General features: G+C 44.5%; 1 protein-coding gene and 1 long non-coding RNA gene across 3 annotated transcripts in view; one reads left to right on the forward strand and one right to left on the reverse strand.

Annotated features, from left to right (window-relative positions):
* The window catches only part of LOC119050305 (uncharacterized), a 72,211-nt gene extending 69,784 nt beyond the window's left edge, over positions 1-2,427 (reverse strand). For both annotated transcript variants that reach the window (XR_008390621.1, XR_005082725.2), the window contains exon 1: positions 1,921-2,427. This is a non-coding gene — a long non-coding RNA (uncharacterized LOC119050305). The remainder of the gene's footprint in view (positions 1-1,920) is intronic.
* Positions 2,428-2,545: 118 nt separating this feature from the next.
* Positions 2,546-12,155, forward strand: AGA (aspartylglucosaminidase). Its single transcript, XM_037146546.2, has 9 exons — positions 2,546-2,711; positions 4,929-5,082; positions 5,681-5,793; positions 6,617-6,729; positions 7,917-8,031; positions 8,681-8,756; positions 9,598-9,705; positions 10,369-10,502; positions 11,922-12,155. The coding sequence occupies exons 1-9, from the start codon at positions 2,588-2,590 to the stop codon at positions 12,020-12,022; spliced, it is 1,038 nt and encodes a 345-aa protein (XP_037002441.2). The 5' UTR covers positions 2,546-2,587; the 3' UTR covers positions 12,023-12,155.
* The last annotated feature ends 9,964 nt before the right edge of the window (positions 12,156-22,119 follow it).

The following is a 22,119-nucleotide window of genomic DNA, read 5'->3' on the forward strand; positions in this document are numbered from 1 at the left end:
GTTGAAGTTCTCTAATGGGAATTTTTATTTCAATCAAGGAGAGGAATTTTAGAGAAAAGGGTGGACTTATTAGTGTGAAAAGTAACAGAAACCTTATTTAAAATGAAGTCAAGAGGGTAGAGCAGAGATTTTCAACCTCTCCCATCTCATGGCACACCTAAACTAATTACCAAAATTCTGCAGCACACCAAAAATGTATTTTTTGCTGATCTAATAAAAATAGATGTAATTTTGATTAATTCACACTGGATAGCTATTGTTGTGTTCATTGCTGTCATTTTTTATTTGACAGTCTAAGGGAAAACAGGTCAGTGCCCCTGACTAAATAGTCAGGTGATACAAGTTTTAGACATTTTTCAAAGCACTGGCTGAAAATCGCTGAGCTAAAGAAAAGAACTCCCATCCATATCACCAACACACACCACTGACTTCAGGGAGAAGAGATGTACCTTACATCTCTCACAGGCAGTGATGCTCCATTTGTAACTACTGCCTCCGCAGGAAGCAGAGATTCCCCTCGCCCAGTAACAGCTCAGCCACTGGGGGACCCCCCCACAACTCGGCCAAGGACAAACCACTAGACTTCCAACTTTCACTTTCTTCCTAGCCCTGTCCAAGTCCATAAAAGAGTGGTTCTTCTCCTTTGCTTTTTTCTAGACTTGAAAATTGCTTTTTGTTGTTGTTGTTGTTGTTCCTTCACAAACAGCCATTTGTTAAGGTCAAATGGACTCCTTTAGCCAGAAGCAGCTCAAATGCCTTAAGCCTCCGGGAGATGCTCCAAAGAGCAGAGGATGCCAACGCAGTTTCTTATATGTTGTTTTGCACGATTTTTGCTGAAGGCTGTCCTGGCTCCTTCCGGAGTGTCAAGAAAACTAGGGCTCAGATCAGGTGCTAATGAAAAGGAATTCAAAGTACAGTGGGCATTTTCCCTGCTTCCTGACCCTGTTTTGCCCCTTTTCTAAATTTCATATGGCATTAGTTTATCCCGATTACCTCAGCATAAATTAACTGTGCCTCCACCAAAACCCCATTGTAGAAATTTATAACACTTCTCCAAACTTTTTAATAGCACTTCCCTGGCTAGGATAGCCCAGCTTATGCTATTTAAATGGTGTATTTAATTTCATAATTCGGAAGTTTTGTAAATCTCTCACATCCTACCAACTTAATATTTTATCTGCCCGGGTAGATTTATAGATACTCTTCAACATTACTTGATCCTGTGGGTTCCCTTGGCAACATTGGCGGGCCTTACAGAGCCCCAAACGGATGATCGGTTCACACCTGCCCAACTGCCCAGTCAACCCAACTATCAAAAAGTCCACCTCTGTCATGCATGTAAAATCTTGATCCCAACTTTTATCTGTCAATATGAATACAGGAAACCTCATCCAAAGTACAGTCAGAACCATGCAGTGTATCAAAACTTTTGGCATCTCTGGGCCACACTGGAAGATTTGTCTTGGGCCACATATTAAATACACAAACACTAATGAAAACTGATGAACCCCCCCCTTCGCAAAACAAAAAGGTTTTAAGTAAATTAACGACTTTGTGTTGGGCCAGACTCATTGGCATCCTGGGCCACACGTGGCCTGCAGGCATGGGTTGGACACCCCTACAAGGGAAATTGCTCAGCAAAGTACCACGGCTGCACCTTGTAAGGTTGCCGGTGTGAAAAGAAAGCTTTCCTCTCTGCCCTGCACCAGTGAGCAAGCTTCCGGGGCCGGGGCCACGTGGAAATCTCCTGTTCTTTGCTCCAGCTTTTGTTCAAATGGCTTCTCTCAACTTCCCCTTTTCCTCTATAGAAGAATGCTTTTTATTTTTCCGGACTTGCGTGTGGTTCACCAGTTTCCTGCTCCTCAGTGTAATCCCTCTGCTATTCGGAATAAACTCAGTATGGCTGTCTAAGTCTCTTACCTTTTCCTTTAAAAAGGTTGACACAGTCAAATGTTTACTTAGCACTTCGTGAAGCCAGGTTCAATGTGAAGCACAGGCGACGGGGAACGGAGGAAGCAGGGAGGGACGCTTCGGGAAACTGTGCAGAGGGTTAACCTGGGCTCCCCCAGGCTTTCTCCTCTTTCAGGCAGGGGTTTGTAAGGAGAGGACGTCCTACAAAAAGCTCTTGGAGTGGGAAGACCTAAAATGAACCGGTTGTAGACACACTCAAAGACCACCCCAGACCTGAGGCCAGGAATCACGGACTAATAGTACTTCCTGCCTGTGCCAAACGTTTCACCTGCAACTCGCCATTAAACGGGTATGTTAGACCAAATTTTAACCTGCCCTGGGTCTGCAACCTTCCTAGGGTATTAAACCTTCCCAGGGCTACATAATGTCATGAACTTTCCTGTGTGGAACTCAATCTGCTTCTAACACCGGGAAAAGAATACTGAAACCTGCACAGCCCTCCAGACTAAAACCTCCCGTAGCCAGTCCCGGAGGAATCCGGATCTCGCGAGAGTTGCGGCACAGACAGTGCCGGAAAGAGGCGGGTTTCCGGGCCGGGGGGCGGGGCGCCTAGGGTCAAGTGGTCCTAGAGCACCCCGCGACACGACCCCTCTGACGCTGGGCGGGGCCTGCAGTCATGGTGCGGAAGTCGAACCCACTCCTCTTGCTGCAGCTCTTTCTCTGCCCAGCTCTCGCGCGCAGCTCCAGCCTCCTCCCGCTGGTTCTCAACACTTGGCCTTTTAAGAATGCAACCGAAGCAGGTGCGGGACCGTAGCCGCGGGCGGGGACTGTGCTGCGAGAGTTTGCCTGCGGGGAGTCTCGGGGAGAGAAGGCCAGCCCTGGCCTTCCACCCTTTGCGCAGGCTCGTCTTGCCGCCCTAGGCGCACCGCTGCGTCGCTATCTCTTGCAATTGACCCCTTACCCCGTACTCTTCACCTCTGCTGATTTTTCCATCCCCATCATTTAGGGTTACTCCTTCTGTGCAAGCCCTGCTCCAATATATCGTCCGCCCTGCTGCTTAGCCTATCCCAGGAAGTCTATGCCTGACAGCAACCTATTCATGGTCTCTCTCCTTTCTGCCTCTTCATTCTAACCTCTCCGTTCTCCCCAATAATACCCCGTACTCCAGCTTTGCAAATTGACTAATAATTCCCCTCCAAAAGCACATTATTTTTGCATTTACTCTCCTCCCACCTACACACAAATTGATATGCTGTATTTGCTACCTGGAACCCGAGCTTCCAGTCTCAGCTGTACATTAGCATCATCTGCGGAGCTTGTCAAATGTATCTGTGCCTGGGCTCCACCTCCAGAGATTTTGCTTTAACTGCTAGAACCAAGGCACCTAGTTTTTTGTTTGTTTTGTTTTGTTTTGTTTCGTCTTCAGCTCCCAAAGTGATTTTGATTTGCTGCCAAGATCGAAAGCCAGTTAAGCTAAAGTGCCTTCCCTGATGGACTGCCCTTATACCCATTCTGAAGTATAGGTGCCCATCTTCTGTGCTTTGCTGTCATCCTGTACTTACCATTATCTTGCCAATTTCTTACTGTGTGTTTCATTCATTTCAAGACATAATACCCCAAAAGTAATTTCAAACCTCTTCAGAGGCTAATTTAACTTTCTGGGGATAGAATTGGCTCCTGAATTTGGTGGAGCTCAGTCTGGATGTTATAAGCAATGAATACATTCAGAGAAAATGAGGAAGCAGACCATAAGAAACAAATTCCCAGCGATAATGAGACAGAGAGTGCACCCGCCCAGGCAGGGGAGTGGATGTATGGGGCTTTAGCTTCTCAAAATACACTTTGCCCTGCCCTGGCTAGGTAGCTCCAAGTGTCCTCTTGATACACTGCAGTTGCTAGTTATGAGTTTAATCTCCCAGGTCAGGGCACACGAAAGAATCAACCAATGAATGCGGTTGTGATATATTGAATAAATAAATGGAACAACAAACTGATGTTTCTCCCTCTCTAAAATTAAAATAACTTGTTCTCTTAAAAAAAAGACTTTCCAGCCAGTGTGGCCAGTAATAATACTTAAATTATTTACTAAAATAGTATCTACTACCCCTTAAGGAGTTTTCTGTTTATTAGTAAGGAAAATGACCATCAGAAACTTTCTGTTTTTTCCTTTTCAAGGTGTAGGGACTCCACACAACAGGGTGCTAATAGCAGACAAACGGCTCCTTTTGAATCCTGGCTCTGCTGCAGACTCTCTGTGTGACGTTGAATAACTTAAAACCTCGCTGGGTCTGTTTCCTCCCATTTAAAATGATGATAATAAGTGTATAGTCCTTACCTGGAAAGCCATCGTGAAGATCAAATGAATCAATCCATGTGAGGCCCACACTGAAATTATTTGCTCCTGTGTGGTACTGTTATTAAAACATGCTGTGACAGATGTTATGGCAGTAAAAGTATTAGTGATATACACATATTTTTAATGATCTAATGATGCAGCCACTAATAAGGATGTAATTTAATGACTTCAATGTCACTGTCTTTCAGCAGCTTCAATTGTAACTTTGGAGGATGAAATCTTTTTCTCACACACAGTAGAAATATATATTAATAAGTGAAAAAAAAACCTTACTTTTCATCAGCAGCCGAAGTCTTTGAATTCTTCACAGTAGTTAGTTGTATTACATAATTTTGTCCATACCATTGTTTGTATCACTCTTATTCCTTTGTAGCATCTAATACACTGATTTAAAAACTGCTTTTAAAAAGGACTCTGTGGACGTGGACAACAGTGAGGTGATTGCTGGGGAAAGGGGGTCATTAGGGCCTAATGGTATTGGAAAAATATATAATAAAGACCACATTAAAACAATTTAAAAGTTAAATTAAAATTCCATTTAATTTAGAGTAAAGGTGAAAAAATGTAAACATAGGAGTTTTCGAAACACTCCTGGCCCGTTGCTTTTGGCACTGAGAAAAATATACAAATATAAACAAGTACTGTTGGGCTTTGCCAACAGCGTGGCGGACGTTGGTGTCCGGTGGCTCCGCGCTGGACGCCGTGGAGACGGGCTGCGCCCAGTGCGAGAAGGAGCAGTGCGACGGCACCGTGGGCTTCGGGGGCAGCCCCGACGAAGCTGGGGAAACCACGCTAGACGCCATGATCATGGACGGGTGAGCACGCGCTCCAGGCCCGGGGTGCCTGCGCCTTCGCTTCCTGGGCAGTTACTGTATCGTTATCTGCCTTCTGCTGAGAGCAGGATGGATGATTGTCAAAGGCTTGTCCCGGGGCCAAAACCCCTGGCTTACTGCATGGCCTTTCCAATCACAATTGCTTTTCCTCTCGATTAAAAAAAATCATAATAATCATAGAAATATCACTTGAAGGATGGTAGTCTCTTGAGCACAGGAGACCCCAAACTACAGAAAATATGTCTCTGATCGGTGCAGGGCCCTTGACCCGCCACCCACAAAGGCTGTGGCTTGCCTGACCGGAAGCCTTACAACCCCTTTGAACAGCCGTGTGAGGGACGCGCCCGGAGACACACACGGAGTGTCTGAGTGCTGTCGGGGGGTGTGGTAATTTGGCGTTTGATTTCTTCCTTCATGTGTGATTGTGGGAGTTTGTATGAACTTCATGGATGGGCTGTGACGTCTACATGAAGTTGGTGTCTACCATACAGAACACAAAGGCTTAGAGTAAAACAATATTTTTAAATCTATGAATCTATGAAAATGCCTTAAATCTTACTGTGTGTTTTTTTTCTTCCAGTACTACAATGAACGTCGGAGCAGTAGGAGATCTTAGACGCATTAAAAACGCCATCGGCGTGGCCCGGAAAGTCCTGGAACACACCACACACACGCTTCTGGCAGGAGAGTCAGGTACAGGTGCACGGAGCTGAGGGATCTAGTCTTGCGTGCCCTGGGGGAAGAGGACTCGGTGTGAAATAGTGTAAAAAAGCCGACCAAAGCTCAACTTCCAGCTCTTCTACTTCATATCCACTTCACTGTGGATAAGTTAACTTCTAAATTCTCACTTTCTTCATCTTTAAAGTAGGATTTTAAAAAATTAGTTTGCTAGCTATAGATGGGGACCTGCTGGACCAATAGGGTTCAGCACCATTTCTCTGTGTGACCTTGAGAGGTATAAGGCCCACGGGTGCTATGAACATAAGAAGATGGGACCAGAAGGAGTTTGCTATGTCATTCCAAGTTTACACCCAACACCATACAGTGACCTATAACCAGAGTAACTGTGAACATGTATTAGCTCACGACGGCAAGAGGAGGTCTTCGATTTCATTGGAAAATCAGACTTGAAAACAGACATTCGTGGAATCCAGCTGTCTCTTTGGTGCCTCAGCTTTTTACACGCTGGGCGTGGCTGCCTGGTTGGAGCTGCAAGACTCCTCACTGGCGAGAGGTGTGCCTTTTGCCCGGGTAGAGGAAGGGAGATAGTGGAGGGGAGGAGGTAAGGACAGTTGTCAAAACACACCCCCCAGGGGTCTGAAGCAGATCACTTTTGGGGAGGACATAGGGAAGCTGAGATCTAGAAGCAGATGCCTTAAAACTTGTCCGAACTCTCCTGTACTCGGGGATGGTCACAGCCCACTTCAGGGACAGCTGAACTTCAACATTTCCTGCGCATGCATTTTGTGTAGAAGGCAATAGTTAGCTAATTTGCCTTTCTCTTCCCACTCACCAGCCACCAAGTTTGCCGAAAGTATGGGGTTTGTCAACGAGGATTTGTCTACCAATACTTCTCGAGCACTTCATTCAGACTGGCTTGCTCGGAATTGCCAGCCGAATTACTGGAGGGTATGTATATTTAAGTTTAAAAAGCAAATTGAAAATATTAAGTGACCTCCCTTTTGCCTTCTGTTGTCTACCCAGAGCCAAAGGTGCTGGGGAGCACCCGGTTGCACTTGAGAACAGCGATGACTCGGGGCCTGGGTGTCCCTGAAAGCCCCCTCCCTGCACTGCACGTAAGGCCTGTCCGCTGGGGACAGCTGCTGGTTCCTGGTGACAGTTTTGGGACTTGGAAGGTTCCGTTATGGGGAGAGGGGGCTGCTTCAGTCAGAGCTGCTCTGCTTGTGTTTCCTTAGAATGAAAGCTTCCAAGTCTGAAACATCAAAGTTTCGGAACCATTGGTCTAAAACATTTCCTGGATTTTTATCTGTGCGGAGTGTACCCAGGATCTTGTCCTCGTTTGACTGGAGGTTGTGTAGGATTAGGTACCTGGCCCGTCACTCCAGAGTGACCCTTATCCTTGAGCACAGGTCAGTTTGCATTTGCCATTCAGAGTTTTACTGAGGCCTGTCATAGCCTCTCATCTGTTTTTGTCACCAGATCTGTTTTGTAACTGCAGGCTGTCTGCAGGCTGCAAGAGGCCACTGTGTAAAACCAGGTCAGGGAGGCACCTAGTGAGCTAGTAGGTTTCTTGAGAAAGGAGCAGTAGGTTTCTTGCTTTAATGTTGATACCCATGTTCCACCTGAGTTTATAGATTTGGATTATTTTCTCGAGTCTTTGATTCCTAAAAGAGTCTGGGAGTAGAATTTAGGATAGGTGCACATGAACCTAGCTGTGAAAAAAAAGATGGTTTTAAAGTAGATTTTGCTTTAGATTTCATAATTCTTCTTTGGCCAGGGAACAAATTAGGAACTTTGAAGGTTCTGCTGAGGATTAATATCTAACAAAAGAGCTTCGTTTATGTCTGCCCTTAGGCAGAGAATTTTAGGCATCTAAAGAGAAAAATCAGGAGTCTTTTCCAGACTAAGTAGGTTTCTATTCCACATTATGTGCATCTGAGACTAGACTAGGTATTTAGTAAAATTATATCCATCTGTTCACACGAGACTTAGTTAATCGTTGGCTTTTAATTCTTATCTTTCACTTACCAGATGTCCTTTTGGTTTCTTCCTAATGTCTCGTGATTGCATGTAACTACTTGCCACTTTCTAAAATCACCCTTTCTAAAAAATAAAAACGTAAATCTCATTTACAGAATGTTGTACCAGATGCTTCCAAATACTGTGGACCTTACAAACCACCTAGCATCTTAAAGCAAGATGGTTCTACCTATAAGGAAGCAGGAGATGATTACGGTCATGACACTATTGGTAATCTGCCTTTTGCACAGTTTTTGTGGTTAAGGTTAAGCCATTTGTAATTGTCCTTCTGTAGTTCCTAATGTTTTCCCTATTCATGTGCCAGAAGGGGATTCTGTTCTAACTGACAAGTAAGACCTGATAGATCTATATGCCTGTATACAGGTCTGCACTCACACACACACACTTAGCATCTTCTGAACATCTGTGTCCATTTTAGTAAGTTATCTTACACAGTACCCCTAATATCTGGTGATCATTCCCTGGTGGATTTTCTAATTTTTATTTATATTTAGTTCTTTAATAATTTGACATTATTTGCTACATTCAAGTGCTCTTTCTGGCGAATGAGGTTGAAAATGTTTGTCAGTCTCAGAAAATCACTGATCTTCTGTGGAATTACCTTTGAAAGGCATTGAAAAGTACCACAGCAAACTGAAGAGTAAGAATATGGGGTACCCACCAACTGATACTATGAAACCAGGTCACTAGAAAGCACGAATTTTACCTGGTGTAATTTTCAGTATTCCCACGTGTTCTGTTTTCCGCTGCCTGAAATTAATGAACGAGGACGTTTATTTCACCAGCCATTGAATGATTTGGTTCTACCTGAGATAAACTTTAGAGCTGATACCTACAAAGACGTTGCGTTGAATTCCAGGCATGGTGGTCATCCACAAGACGGGACGCACAGCCGCTGGCACTTCCACAAATGGCCTAAGATTCAAAATACCCGGGTCAGTGTCTGAAAGCGCACATCTCCCAAGTGCACACTGAGCGTAAACCAGTGTGTGCTGCTGCTGCGGGAGGGGCGGGCGCAAAGCACGGCCCTCCCTTCGTGGCTGAGAGAAATAAATGGGAAGGAAAATAAATTAGTATCTGCTAAGTGCGGAAGGAGAGGGAGAGCCGGCTGGTGCTTTAGAGTTCAGGGACGGCCACAGTGGTCTGATGAAGCTGCGGTAGTTAGGGAGACCTGTGGGGGCTGAGCCTGGGGCTGAGGAGGGCAAGGGGACAGGCAGGCCAGGGCAGTGCCAGATCCGAAAGCATGCCCCTCGGTCCAGGGCTCCAGCTGGCTGCTAAAGAGACTGGGTGCCTCTGGCTGCAGGGAAAGGGGACAAGATTTCAAGGGGTCTTCAGTCAGTGAAGGGTTTCTGGATTTTGTTTCAGAGTACTAGAAAAGCACCGAAGGGTTGTTACAAGGAAAAACCTTGGTACCATTTTGGCACCTTAGATAGGATGCAGAAATAGATGGTAGGTGGCAAAATCTAATTTGAGCCTGTAGAGATAATCCAGAAATGAGATGACAAGGGTGGTCATAATAGAATAGTCACTATCAATCTGTGCCACCTTGATATGTAACCAGCTGCCATCTAATTCTTATACGATTAATGTAGGTGTGTGCAAACCTAGCTTGAAACTTATGAAAATCCTTTACTCTGGGTCCCAATGGAGAAGTTACTTCAGACAGTTATCAGTAGCTAAGTAGAAACACCCGCTGTTGTTGAAACAGCTCATCAGATGACTTAGGGTGTACCTGCGATTTCCCATCCTAAATTTTCACGCTGTGTCCTCACCAAGTCGGATAGGAGATTCGCCGATTCCTGGAGCCGGGGCCTATGCGGACGACGCTGCTGGAGCTGCAGCGGCCACTGGGGACGGGGACATACTGATGCGCTTTCTACCAAGGTGTGACTTCTCCCATGCGTGACTCTCTGAGGTCTTTGGAGGGCAACTGTCTGTCAGGATAGTAACCATGTGTGCCGTGCAATCCGAATTTGTGTGTACAAGGGCTGTGAGTGGAGAAACTCCACTCGCAACTCTTTATCTATCACGTTGATAATGTAATCGTTCAAACTAAGCAACCCTCGTCCTCTGAAAAGAACAATATTTCTGCCTCTGCATCACAGATGAGGGTACTTAGGACCCATTTATGTAAGGCCACTGACCACAGCAGCTGCGGTAATGGATGATAGAAGTCAGAAGTGCAGTCCCTGCCTATAATTAATTACTAGAAGATAATCCTGACAACGAGGTTCCGGCTGAGGCCCAGAGTTTTCCCTATTGATCATAGGCCCATTTCTTATTGGAAGACAAGCTCCGTACTGTATGACCTCCGTCAAAGCCGAAACTATCAGCCCTTGTCTGCAGGGGATAGGTGGAGTAGTTGACCAGATAGACATCGTACCAAAGTCGACACGCTGCCTTGTTGACGTTTGTGCAGAAGTCCTGTTCATTGATGTATGCTATCAAACGTGACGGTTTTGATGCTTTTAGATTTCTAACTTAAGGTAACCAAATTCAGAGTTAGTGTATTTTGTCATTCTCAAGTTTTGCCTCTGTTTACATCAGCTACCAAGCTGTAGAATATATGAGAGGAGGAGAAAATCCAACGGTAGCTTGCCAAAAAGTGATTTCCAGAATTCATAAGTATTTTCCAAAGTTCTTTGGAGCTGTTATCTGTGCCAACGTGACTGGAAGTTATGGTGAGTTTTATGTGGAGTTTGTGTTTGTGCGAACTTGCAAATGTTGATGGAAACACACACTTTTAAATACCGTGGTTGTATTTGATTCCTACACGGTGGCAACAGAGATGCTACTGGGTAGGCACTAGGTAGATGTTAACTGACGACCCGTTAAGAGTCACTAATTCTTAAACAGTATACCCGAACCCCTCTGCTGGCTGGCCACTGCTGGCGGGGATGCCGCCGTGGACTCCTCGCCCTGGGCTGTGACTTCTGACCCAAGCGCAGTTTGGCTTCAGCTTCTGTCCACGCTGCAATGGGCGTGTCTGCTCAGCGGCGTTTGTTCACTAGAAGTAAACATGGATAGATCATCTTCCCATTCATCATGTAAATGTCCCCGCTGTTTCGATCTGTCTGGGACTCAGAGGTTCAAAATGTATTACTGATTAGTAAACCAAAGGAATTAGCAGAACTGGTTTTGTGCGGAGACGCATCCTTTGCTTCATCCAACTTCAGTGTGAGGCAGTGGCGGATTCAGAGCATCACAAGACCACCCACAGCCGGTCCTCATTTGTGAATCTGCAGCTGGGGAAGACGTAGGGCACACTGACCAATGTCATTTATAAGGTCACACTGCTTACTACTGTTCTTTGATCTTCTACTTCCCACAGTTCTGTATTTGAAAAACGTGTTTGAAGTATATCTTACTCTTTTCTAAGTACTAAGATGCAAAAGTCAATATAAGTTGTGGGAGGGAAAGGCTTCATATATGAAATAAGTCAGTTTCATTGATATCCTCTTAAAAAAATAAACCTTAAGAGGCTCAAAGTTGGATGTAAGAGGATCTAAAATGATAGTTATATAATTATAGCTGAATTTAAAATTGTAGAAGATAATTATGTAATTGTAGATGAATCTGGTCCCTTATATTGAACGCGATAGCGTTAGAAGGGGCCCTCCAGGTGTTTGTGCACAGGTAGCTGGGGCAGCAGGAAACCACTTCCTAAGATGAACTTGATTAGGTAGAGAGCATCTTGACAAATTACCCTCCTCCCTTTCAATGAGAATAGAAGGGTAGAAAAAAAAACCAAAACGGGAATCCTGGGGAGAGGAGGATTATGAGTGAATGGTAGGAATATGTTAGTGGTATGGGAATTAAATCTTCAGCATATGCCTGAATTTTTTTTTTGCTAAGAAAAGAATGTAAAAACAATAAATAATAGCAGCAATGAGAGCATGTATATAGAGCAAAACATCAGCCTATAGTCTGAGGTTCAGAAAGATGGCTCCCCTACTGCTACTTTCTTGTGATCTGTCGGCTACAGACCATAGGCAGACGTGAGGTTTAGCTGGACACCAGGCAGACAGCAGGTGATGTCTGTATTGCTTGTAAATGTGTGTGTTCTGAAACCAAACGACTTTCTCTTTTCTTGGCTGCAGGTGCTGCTTGCAATAAACTACCTACATTTACCCAGTTTCATTTCATGGTTTATAATTCCCTAAAAAATCAGCCAAAGGAGGAAAAAGTAGACTGCATCTGATCCATTTCTCCTGGCGGCATCTATATTTAAAAAAGAAAGAAGCAAAAACTGAAAAGGTTACCCACGCTCAGTGCAGAGTGTATGCCTCATATTTTCTAAATTCTTTGTGTAAAAATAAACTTATGCCAAAGGAGCACGTTTGCTTTTAATATATGAATGTTTATCATCTACTTTTATTTTGAGCTTTGTATATTGCCTGAAAATGAATGCGTATGTATATCCATATATCTTTTAGATGTTTACATTTGAGTTGATATTTGGATTTCTACTCACTGTTTTAAGGAATTGCTACTGTGGGGATTTACTTCCATAGTCATAGCTTAAAGCCAAAGGAAATAAACTATAAGTGGATACTTAAAATAATTAGAGTACCCAGGTTGTTTTAGACCCAAAGAAGAAAGTAAGGGTGAGGCCAAGTATGATTAGTTGTGGCTGAATGTCAGTACATACAGTGATGGGTCTCTTATCACCAAAGGTCGGTTTTACTTACGGCTCCCTGCCAGCCGGAAGAGGGAGGGATGCTGTTAATAATAAAGGTGCTCTTTGTCTTGCACACATTAGAAAATACAGGCAGTCTTCTGATAAGCGGTATTGTAGACTTTCTTTGGTCTTTTCCTCTGATAGGGCATCGGTGTGAAGGTTCTCTAGTCACAAAAATCTGTGATGTTTTAGCTACTAAGATTTAGTATGAACAGTTTCCTCTGAAGATCATTTAGGGAATTTGATCTCTAATTGTGTTGTTATTCACTGTGTCGGACACATGTGGAGTAAAACATTATAGACCTGCAGGAAAGTTGAAAATAGGAACAAGCATTGCAGTGCAAAATCCTAAAGGAGGCTTAACAAAGGCCAAGGACAGCCCTCGGAGAGGGTTCACGCAATGACCTTGAAGCAATTGGGATGACATCTCTGAGCCGTCCTTTCCCCTGTCCAGGTATTCCATCTAAAACACAGGCTCATTAACCTTATTCCTTTGAATGACGTAGTAACGAATATAATTCAAATTTTAACAGGTTGTACTCCTACATAATGCGTACCAAATAACGGATAGGAATCTCAAGTGATACTTAAGGTTGCCTCCCCTTGTTCAAACTATTCCTACTAGATCTTGATTTACTCTTAAAGGGTGCTGACCCAGAGTTTTTAGAGATGTATGTGTGTGCTCTACACACACGAACAAAAATGTCTATTTCCAATACCAGCACGTGACTTCCTTGGTTTCAGAAGGCAAATAAGAAGCTATGATATATTTTTCATTGAGATATTATACATAGACTATAATACACTTTTTAAACCCCATAGTTTTTCATTGTTAAACTTCTTTTTAAGTGTCATTACGTCTGATGCCTGGTGATTGAATTTGGAGCTAAGCACCAACTGAACTCATTTAAGATCTTAATCATTTAATCAAATTCATTTGAAAAAAAAGCTGGTGACATAAATATATGTCCTAATTGGATACTAATTATGAAGATGAATTAAGACCTATTTATATCACTATACTGTCTTTAAAAAAAGAAAGGTTCCTAGACCCTGTAAAGGTTTCTAAAAAGGCATGTTAAAATCTCTGCTTGTTTTCTTGAGTATTGTGCTACTTATATGTTAGTATACTGTCAACTCCTGACTTAGGAAGTTAAAAAGGTGAGATGATGAGGTCCACGAGAAGTAGGAACTGTCTGAGAGTCCGGTGTGCTCCACGATCAATGTTCCCCTGTAAAGAGGGGCCGCATTTCATTGTTCCAGGAGAGCACACCCACTTGAAAGCTGAAGTAACTGTCACAGTTTAAGTGGCTGTAATGGAAGCTAAAGCTGCCGTCATCAAACCGTTGGCTTCTGAGGGACAGGGACAGGAAGTCAGTCCCAGGTCGAAGGCATGGACAGTGCAGGAAAGAACCAGGCAGCTTCCTGAAACTCGTGACATTCCCCTGCTCTGCCCTGGATGTGGTTGCTCCTGGAGTTCCCGTAACTCACTGTTGCTTTCTCCAACACACCGTGGGTGTTGATATGTAACATTTGTAAGAAAATCGTATTAGAGTAGGTGTGGAAAGCGCAGTTTCTCCCAAGGACTAGCAATCTATCTCTTTCTAACGTGTGCGGAGTCCTTAAAGCACCATAAATGTCAAAATACTTCTTTTCATTCCTAAGCCCCATATCATCATTTGTCTTTCTTTCTTGTTCTGTTCGTTCTAAGTATGGCTGATGGAAAATTAAACCAAAGACAAGTTCAGAATAAAAGCAGTATCAGGCAAATACAAGTTCCAAGTTCACTCAGTTTAGTTCCAATGACGCAAAAGCAGAGCCTGCTTTCAGCAGCAGGATCCAAGGGGACCTGCTCTTCCCGTGAAGGGGCCGTGGTGGGATATTCACCCACACCTTTCAGCAGACATCACTAAATAGGGCTTGCTTTTTTTTGTTTCTTTGGTTGGTTGGTTGGTTGGTTGTTTTCCCCTGGAGAAGTAGTTTATTGGTACATCATTGACTAGGTCGTGAGGTGTTGCAGTATGTTGTACACACAGACACACACCAAACGTTACAGGAACTCAGGGAGTTAACCGTTTGGGTTCGCACCCCATGTCCCTCAGCTGTGAGCCCTTGGGCAATTAGCTGCCCCCTTAGTGCCTGAGTTTTCTCTTCTCTAAAACGGGAACCTTACAGGATTGTGGCAGGAGGCTCATCTCAAGCACAACACTGTCACACACACAAAGGGCTCAGAAACGCTGGCTGAGCCTGTTACCTGGGCTGCAGCAAGCAACCAGACTCGGGTTTCTGAAAACTCCCAGGTGGAAAGATCGTACTTATGTGTGTGTAGGCAGTGAGGATCGGACTAGTGGCAGGCTCTTCCTATACAAAGCATGGGATGCTGAGAAACAAGCTACCAATCTTTATTTTTTTCAGGGAAAAAAAATTATCAAAACTTTTACGCGATCAAACAAGAGTAAGGGCTAAAATGAAATCGGTACGAATACGTAGATTCAGAAAATTTACCTCCCGTGCATTTCGTTTTAAGAAGTTTACTTTAGGATGTACTCCAGCACAGTGAGCATGAGGCTCGGGGGGGGGGGGACGTGGGTCCCAGGAAGCAGTAGCTTCCGAGTCAGGGATTCGGGGGCTAAGTGCGATCATCGGTATAGCAGGCGCAGCATGCTACCTGCATTCGAAATATCTGAGGCTAGAATAAACTTGATTAGAGGAAGTGCAATAAAAAGAAACAGAGAAGGAAAGGAGGGATGGGAAAAAGTGAAAGGACAGAGAGAGAAGCAAGGGAAAATAAAGAAGGGAGGAAGTAAAGAAAATTAAGAAAGAGAAAAAAACTTCTGGAGGAAAAAAAATACCTAGGGATGTCAGGGTACATAGACGATGTTCTTGGGCTCTACAGGTAATAGTTGGAGTCTTCAGATGGGCTCCGGATAGGTGAAAAAAGAAACCATCTATTTACAGATGCTTAGCAAAAGTGGGGTCACCCAGGCAGCCTCCTTTCAGCCCCAGAGGGCAAACAGCTGCCAGACAATGGCAGATGGTGTCTGGTGTGAGGAGCTTAATCTTGTTTTCTGCAGAAGCTCTTTTAGAGTCAGGATGTACCTTAGCAAGAAATGGCACATCCTCGAATGTGGTAAAAAGCAGTCGGTACCCTAATATCTTACAAATATCTCTGCACTCCACCTTATTGCACCCCCACAGAGGACACAGAATAGTATGAGCACTGCTACTGATTTTCAACTCTCAGATCATCATTTAGAGTCGCCATGCAAACTTCAGCTCTTACACATACTGTGCACCTTAAACGAACTGTGGGAAGCTGGAAAAGCTGGCACTACCATTGAAATCATCCTTTCAACGGTTGGAATCAAACACAAAGTTTAACCTGGCTGAGGACCAGACTCTAGCCGTACACGTCCATACAAGTATCACAGTAAAGTTTAAATGTAGATACAGAAGGTGGGATAAGGGAAGGGGAAGGAAGGCCACATAAGGACAGGAAGATGAGCACACTCACCCGCATGGTGGGAACTGAGGACGCTGGTGGTGGGAAATGAAATGAGAAACAAAGGTGTATATGTTTACAGGTAACAAAGAACTACAGTGGGAGGCATAAGCAAAACGTTCACCATCTGAACTTGATTGATCAGAAAAGCGGCATAAGCATCATCCACGCCTTCCTCCAATAACACGTACAATAGGTTCCCACTGGGAGACGGTGTTAAGTGTGATTTCTCATGGGGAGTGGAGATGGGATAAGAGTGGTGATGCTTCCAAAACACGGCTCCTAAGATCCGAGTTTTAGAAATGAAGCACACATCCGACAGCCTGAGTCTAACTCCTGTTCTCTGCAGAAGAGTGAGCTGAAACAGAGAGAAGTGACTCATGGCCTAGAAAGAAGTGTCACAGAAGGTGCTGCCGAGAGCTGTCACTCGTCTCTGCCTCCCTTTTCAAGCTCGTCCTACCGAGGGCACAATCAGGACAGTTAATCCTTATTCTTTAAGGAGGGAATTCTAGAAGCAGCAAGAGCTAAGGGGACAGTCAACTACAAAGGAGTTCCCATCAGACTGTCAGCTGATTTCTCAAAAGAGACCTTACAGGCAAGAAGGGGCTGGAAAGAGGTATTCCAAGTCATGAAATCTAAAGACCTCCATCCAAGATTGCTTTACCCAGCAAAGCTTTCATTTAGAATGGAAGGACAGATAAAGTGCTTCTCAGATAAGATCAAATTCAAGGAGTTCATCATCACCAAGCCCTTATTATATGAAATGTTACAGGGACTTACCTAAGAAAAAGAAGATAAAAAAGATGAACAGTGAAAGGACAGCAAACTCACAGTTATTAAGAACCACACCTAAAACAAAAGCAAACTAAGAGGACAGCTAGATCAGGAGCAGAACCATAGAAATGGAGATCACATGGAGGGTTAGCAACAGGGGAGTGGGAGGAGGAGAAGGGGGGGAGAAGGTACAGAAAATAAGTAGCATAGACAGTAGATAGAAAATAGATGGGGGGGCAAAAATAGCAGGGGAAATATAGAATCTAAAGAACTTGTGACACATGGTCATAAACTAAAGGGGGGGGGAATGGGGGGGGACGGGGTGTGCAGGGTGGAGGGGAAGGAAGGGGGGGAATAGAACAACTGTAATGGCATAATCAATAAAATATATTTTTAAAAAATCTATTTCTTCTTCTTCAGCAATAGCAGTAAATGATAAGGTTCTCAAATTCTAGATCAGAAATTGTTTCCAGATAATCTCCAATATGTTAATAAAATTCTAAAGACATTAGATCAGGTGTAAATGATAACCTGTAATGTCTATATTATTTAACGAACCATGTTTAAGTTCAATATTTCATGTTCTTGCTAAGTTAGTAGGCGACTTAGTTCAGGCTTGGATAACAAAGAGCCCTAATAAAACGAGCAAACATTTATATACATGTTTTTGTTACTGACTCTGGGAGGTCCAGCAGATGAAGATTCTGTGGAAAACCCACTCCTCGTTTTGCAGAGGGCCATTTTCTCTACGTGTCCTCTCCTGACTCCGTGGTCAGCTGAGGAGAAAACAGCTCCCTTTTGACTCTTACAAGGGCACTGACTACTTTCGTGAAGGCTCTGCCCACGTGACCTCATCTAACCCTAATTACCTCCCAAGGTCTTTCCTCCTGTTACCTTCAGGATGGGTATTAGATTTCAACAAATAAATGGGGGTGGGGGAGGGATACAAACACTTGGATACGAACAAGAGGAATCTCAAAATTTAATTTGTACACCACATTACAGATATGGGGAATAAATTCGTGGACTTTATAATTTTGGTAGTCTAAGGCAAAGAGGACAAATACACATTTTAAAGTGTGGTTATAGAACCTACTAAGGATTATTATTTATAATTAAAAACATTTTGTAAACCCTGGCTGGTGTAGCGCAGTGGATTGAGCGCGGGCCTTCGAAACAAAGGATCGCGGTTGGATTCCCAGTCAGGGCATCTGCCTGGGTTGCAGGCCAGGTTCCCAGCAGGGGACACAGGAGACGTATTCTAACATTTGGTAAGACTATTTGAATTATCTGATATACCTGACAGTTAAAATAATACACAAAAATCAAGAACGTACCTACTTCTTTCCCTAGATTTGGTTCACTTCAGGAAAACTTGCTAAGTAGATCTGAATTACCAAGGTGCCTTATTTAGCCAGAAGCTGGTGTAGGAAGACAGCCGCTAGCTGTTATTATTTAATATGGTTCTCTAGCAGTCTATTCAGTGGAGCATTTTGAAGCCAAATCTCACAAGCCAATCGGAAGTCCTATGGCAAACACAGACTGGAGGGAAGGGACATCTTTATCACTGTGCGCATGTGCGTATAAAGAACAGGAGGCGCAGAAACACTAACTGTGGGCTCACCCACAGTCGCACGGGTGATGCCCCACCCCCACGCCGCCCCAGTTCCCGGAGAAGATCCCAGATGTTCTCAGAGAAATCAGTCATTGAAAAAAGAGGCAAACGGGGTCGTTGGGTGAGATCCTAACTAGAAGAGTTTAGGCCAAACTAGCTAGCTTTTCTGAATCCATTAGAGTCTTTTGGAAACCAACCTGCTCTGCCGCAGCGACCCTGGCTCCCTCGTCCTTCCAGGGAGCTTTGCATGGGCTGCCTTTGCGGGAGGGGGGCGTCACACACGGGCCCCCAGCCAGGCCTGCGTCTTCCTTCACTTGCTGTGGGCCGTTGAGTTTCCGATCCCCGTGGCCCGGGGGTCGCAGTGTCGCCCTCCCATTCCTATTTCTGGGCGTCACACTTGGAGATGTGCTAGTTGAGCTGCGGTGGGGAGAGCCTCCACTGGAAGTCAGAACACTAGGGTTCCAGCAGCGGTCACTCCAGAATTGCCCGGAGAAGGGAGGGACAGCGAGCCCACGGGCAAAGGGCCGAGGCAGCGGTACTTGGAACAAGTGCGCACAGCCGGCACATTCATCGTTACGCAGCTCCGCTCTGGGGGCCGATGGAGACTAGCAAGGGGCTTCTCCCAACCCATCTTCCCACACTGACGCTGGCTCAGACTCGGCTCTGCCACTTTCTGGTGATACGCCCCCGGGCTCTTAATCCCTGATCCCCACATTTCCACCACAGAACACGAGAGGTAGAGACAGGCAACTCTCGGGGCGGCCCCCAAAACATCCGCGAGATCTGGGAGACAATGAGAATGGCAGAATCTCAGACCTACAGAATAAGAAGGTGCATTTTCACCGGACCCCTTAGCAGATTCGGGTGCACATCAGAACCTGAGCACCTCCGAGCTTGGTCAGCCTGGTGAAAAGGAGAGAACCTGACAGCGGAATTCAGTAGCCCCAAGTTGGAGTTCTCCTCCCACGCCCCATTACCTCTGCACCACTGCAGAAATGACTCAACTTCTCTGGGCCTTTTCCACATCTGTCTGATTACAGATGTGGTGGACACGTGCCGCAGAGGGCTGCCGAGGTGACGGTGCCTATATATGAATCACCTACCACGGTGCCTGGCTTGCAGCAAGAACCGAATGCATATGAATTCCTCTCCCTGTCCTCATCCCTCCTTCCTGAGCCAGTACTCCGATTCTGGGGGGTCTCGTTTCCTGCCACAGACCTTGCTTCCTACTGCCCTGGCCCCCCACTTAAAAAGAAAATACACACAAAGTATCAAATCTTGCAACAGTAGCATCGTATTCTAAAAGCGAGAAGTTATCAGGAGGCAGGGAATAGAGTTAATGCAGCCTTGCTATGCAGTGTTGCTTAGAAGTAGATACAGCAGCTTATTTCTCTACAAGTGTGTGGGTTCAACCAGAGACAATCGAGCTAACATTTCCGTTCCACAAATGGGCAAGAAGTGCATCTCCCTGGAGCGTTGTCTCAAAACAGGGCAATTGTCAACCCAATTACCTATTAAGTGTTTTGAGCGTTTCCAAGTAACCCTGAAGAAATTTGTTTATTCTAAAGAGTTGTTAGGGGAGAGAAATGTCTCCCAACATATCTTTTTTTAATGCTGTTCCATGGTCGTTTGAAGTGATATGTTTTGTCTTTTACTGAATCCGTTATTATTCAAAAATGCTCACTTATCTTTACACTTTTCATTTGAATTCAACTACTTCGTGACTTCACTGTAAATCTTTCATGAACAAGGTCTCAGGTGGGTCTTTTTTAATTGGTTAAGGATTATCAACAGAGAACACTGTCAAAACTCTGGCCGGTGTTTCTTCTTAAAAGAACACAGCACCAAACATTCCCTGAGATGAGACATCTAGAGGAAGACAAAGACGAACCATGCTCTGGTGCCCCAGATGCCGTTTGAACCTGACCTGTCAAAGCAAGAAAGGCTTTCAGTTGCCCCACCGGCCGTCCTCTTCTAGAACAGCTTTGTTTTCTAAAAACAACTTCTCTGTGTTCTGAGTCTGACAAAACAGCTGGGAAGATGGCTGAGGTGCGGGGATCTTTGCTAATAAAATATACTTGTGACTATTGTTTCAAAAAGCTGAGCAAAAGCTATCAAATGCAGATGTCTCTGGAGGGTTTTCCTCTGTCATCTTGCAAATGTAGGTAATAATTTCATTATCCAGTGTGAAGGAATAAACATATACACACACATGCACCTGCTGGCCACAGGGATACCAGTTCCTCCTCCTGGCATCTTTTCAAAAATCTTCTTGAGTTCTTGTCTAACCCAGAGAATTCATGCTTGACTGTGTATTGACCTTGTTCAAAATCTTCCTCCCCTTTCTTCCTTCCACGACTACCCCGAATTCATGAATACCTTTCCAGCCCTTACTCGGCTCCTATCACAATGAGTACTAAAGGTTTTCTGGGGTTTGCTATACACAGCTCTGCATGGGCCCTCTGGCTAATGTGACCCTCACCTCATTAGGGATTAAAAGTATTTCTACGTACAATTTTAAACTCAGAAGTGATACTCTAGTCGATGTTGGTATGTTCGCATGCATTTTAATTATAAAATTTCTATACTTAGGCATTAATGGAGCTATTTCCAATGGCTCTTGAAACCACTTGTAAGGAAAATTGGCATTCAGAGTCAGGATCAAAGTAAAAACTACCGCCCAGGCAATATTCTTCGTGACTTCGTAAGCTGAATTCAGGGAAAGCGAGCTGATTGTAATATGACTACAAGTTGAACATCATTAATAAGATCCATTTCCTGCCCAGGTGTTCCTAGCAGACAGTCCACACCAAATACTGCTTCAGCAGTGTTTTGATGAGCTGTTTTTGTTGGTTTATTATTCTATTTTTCCACCATTCCATTGGATATAACATTTCTCTATTGTTTAGAATACATGTCAGCCTTTTGCCAGCTTTGAGGGGTTGTATCAGCACTAAACTTCATATTATTATTCAGTTTAAATGTCAGTGTCCATCAATTTTGGATTCACAATGCACTTGAAGGGTATCCTTCTGTCCATTGTTTTTAGATTTTTAGAAAAATCATTCCCAGTCATTCATGTCTTCAAGAAGTTCACTAATCTCAGCACAGATAGATTTCTGTTCCCCCCCCCAACCTGCTCTTACCAGGCAACTCCTGGTCCGCAGTTAGTGGGGAGTGCCCTCCAACACTCTGCCACATCACAGAGAAGTTCTCTACAGGGAACGGGACCAGCGCTGCCTGCTCTGAACACAGAGGCCTCCTGGGGCCCCTTTCCCTGCTTTTAAGGTTCGGATCTGCTTGGGGAGAGTGGCTCAAGGGGTCAGAGGTAGTTGAAAGAACTTGCATAGGGGACAATTTCTATGTGTCTCTTTCACTGGGGAGATTTTTCATAAGGCTGCTCAGAACCTCTCTGCTCGGTAGGCAGCACTGAAATAATGGGGTAAGTCCCTCCTAAATTGAATTGAACTGACCATGGATTTGAAGTCACTGCCTCTCCTGCTGAGTTAAAGCCAAATAGAGTTACTTCCCTGGCTGGGCTTTGATCAAGTCCAAGGCCCTTTTCTCCTCCTGACTCAAATGCATCCAGTCCCCAGCACTGGTTTTATTTAATGTTCTTGTTCACTTCACTGGAAATGCTTTCACTGGGGTGCCTGCTGGCTGTGAAAGTGATTAGGATTTCACGGGACCAGCGTGTTTTATTTCTCGTAAACCACATCACGGCCC

The sequence above is a fragment of the Artibeus jamaicensis genome, unplaced genomic scaffold (genome assembly GCF_021234435.1).
Source record: "Artibeus jamaicensis isolate MK-2021 breed Jamaican fruit bat unplaced genomic scaffold, CSHL_Jam_final scaffold_833, whole genome shotgun sequence".
Taxonomy (NCBI): domain Eukaryota; kingdom Metazoa; phylum Chordata; class Mammalia; order Chiroptera; family Phyllostomidae; genus Artibeus; species Artibeus jamaicensis.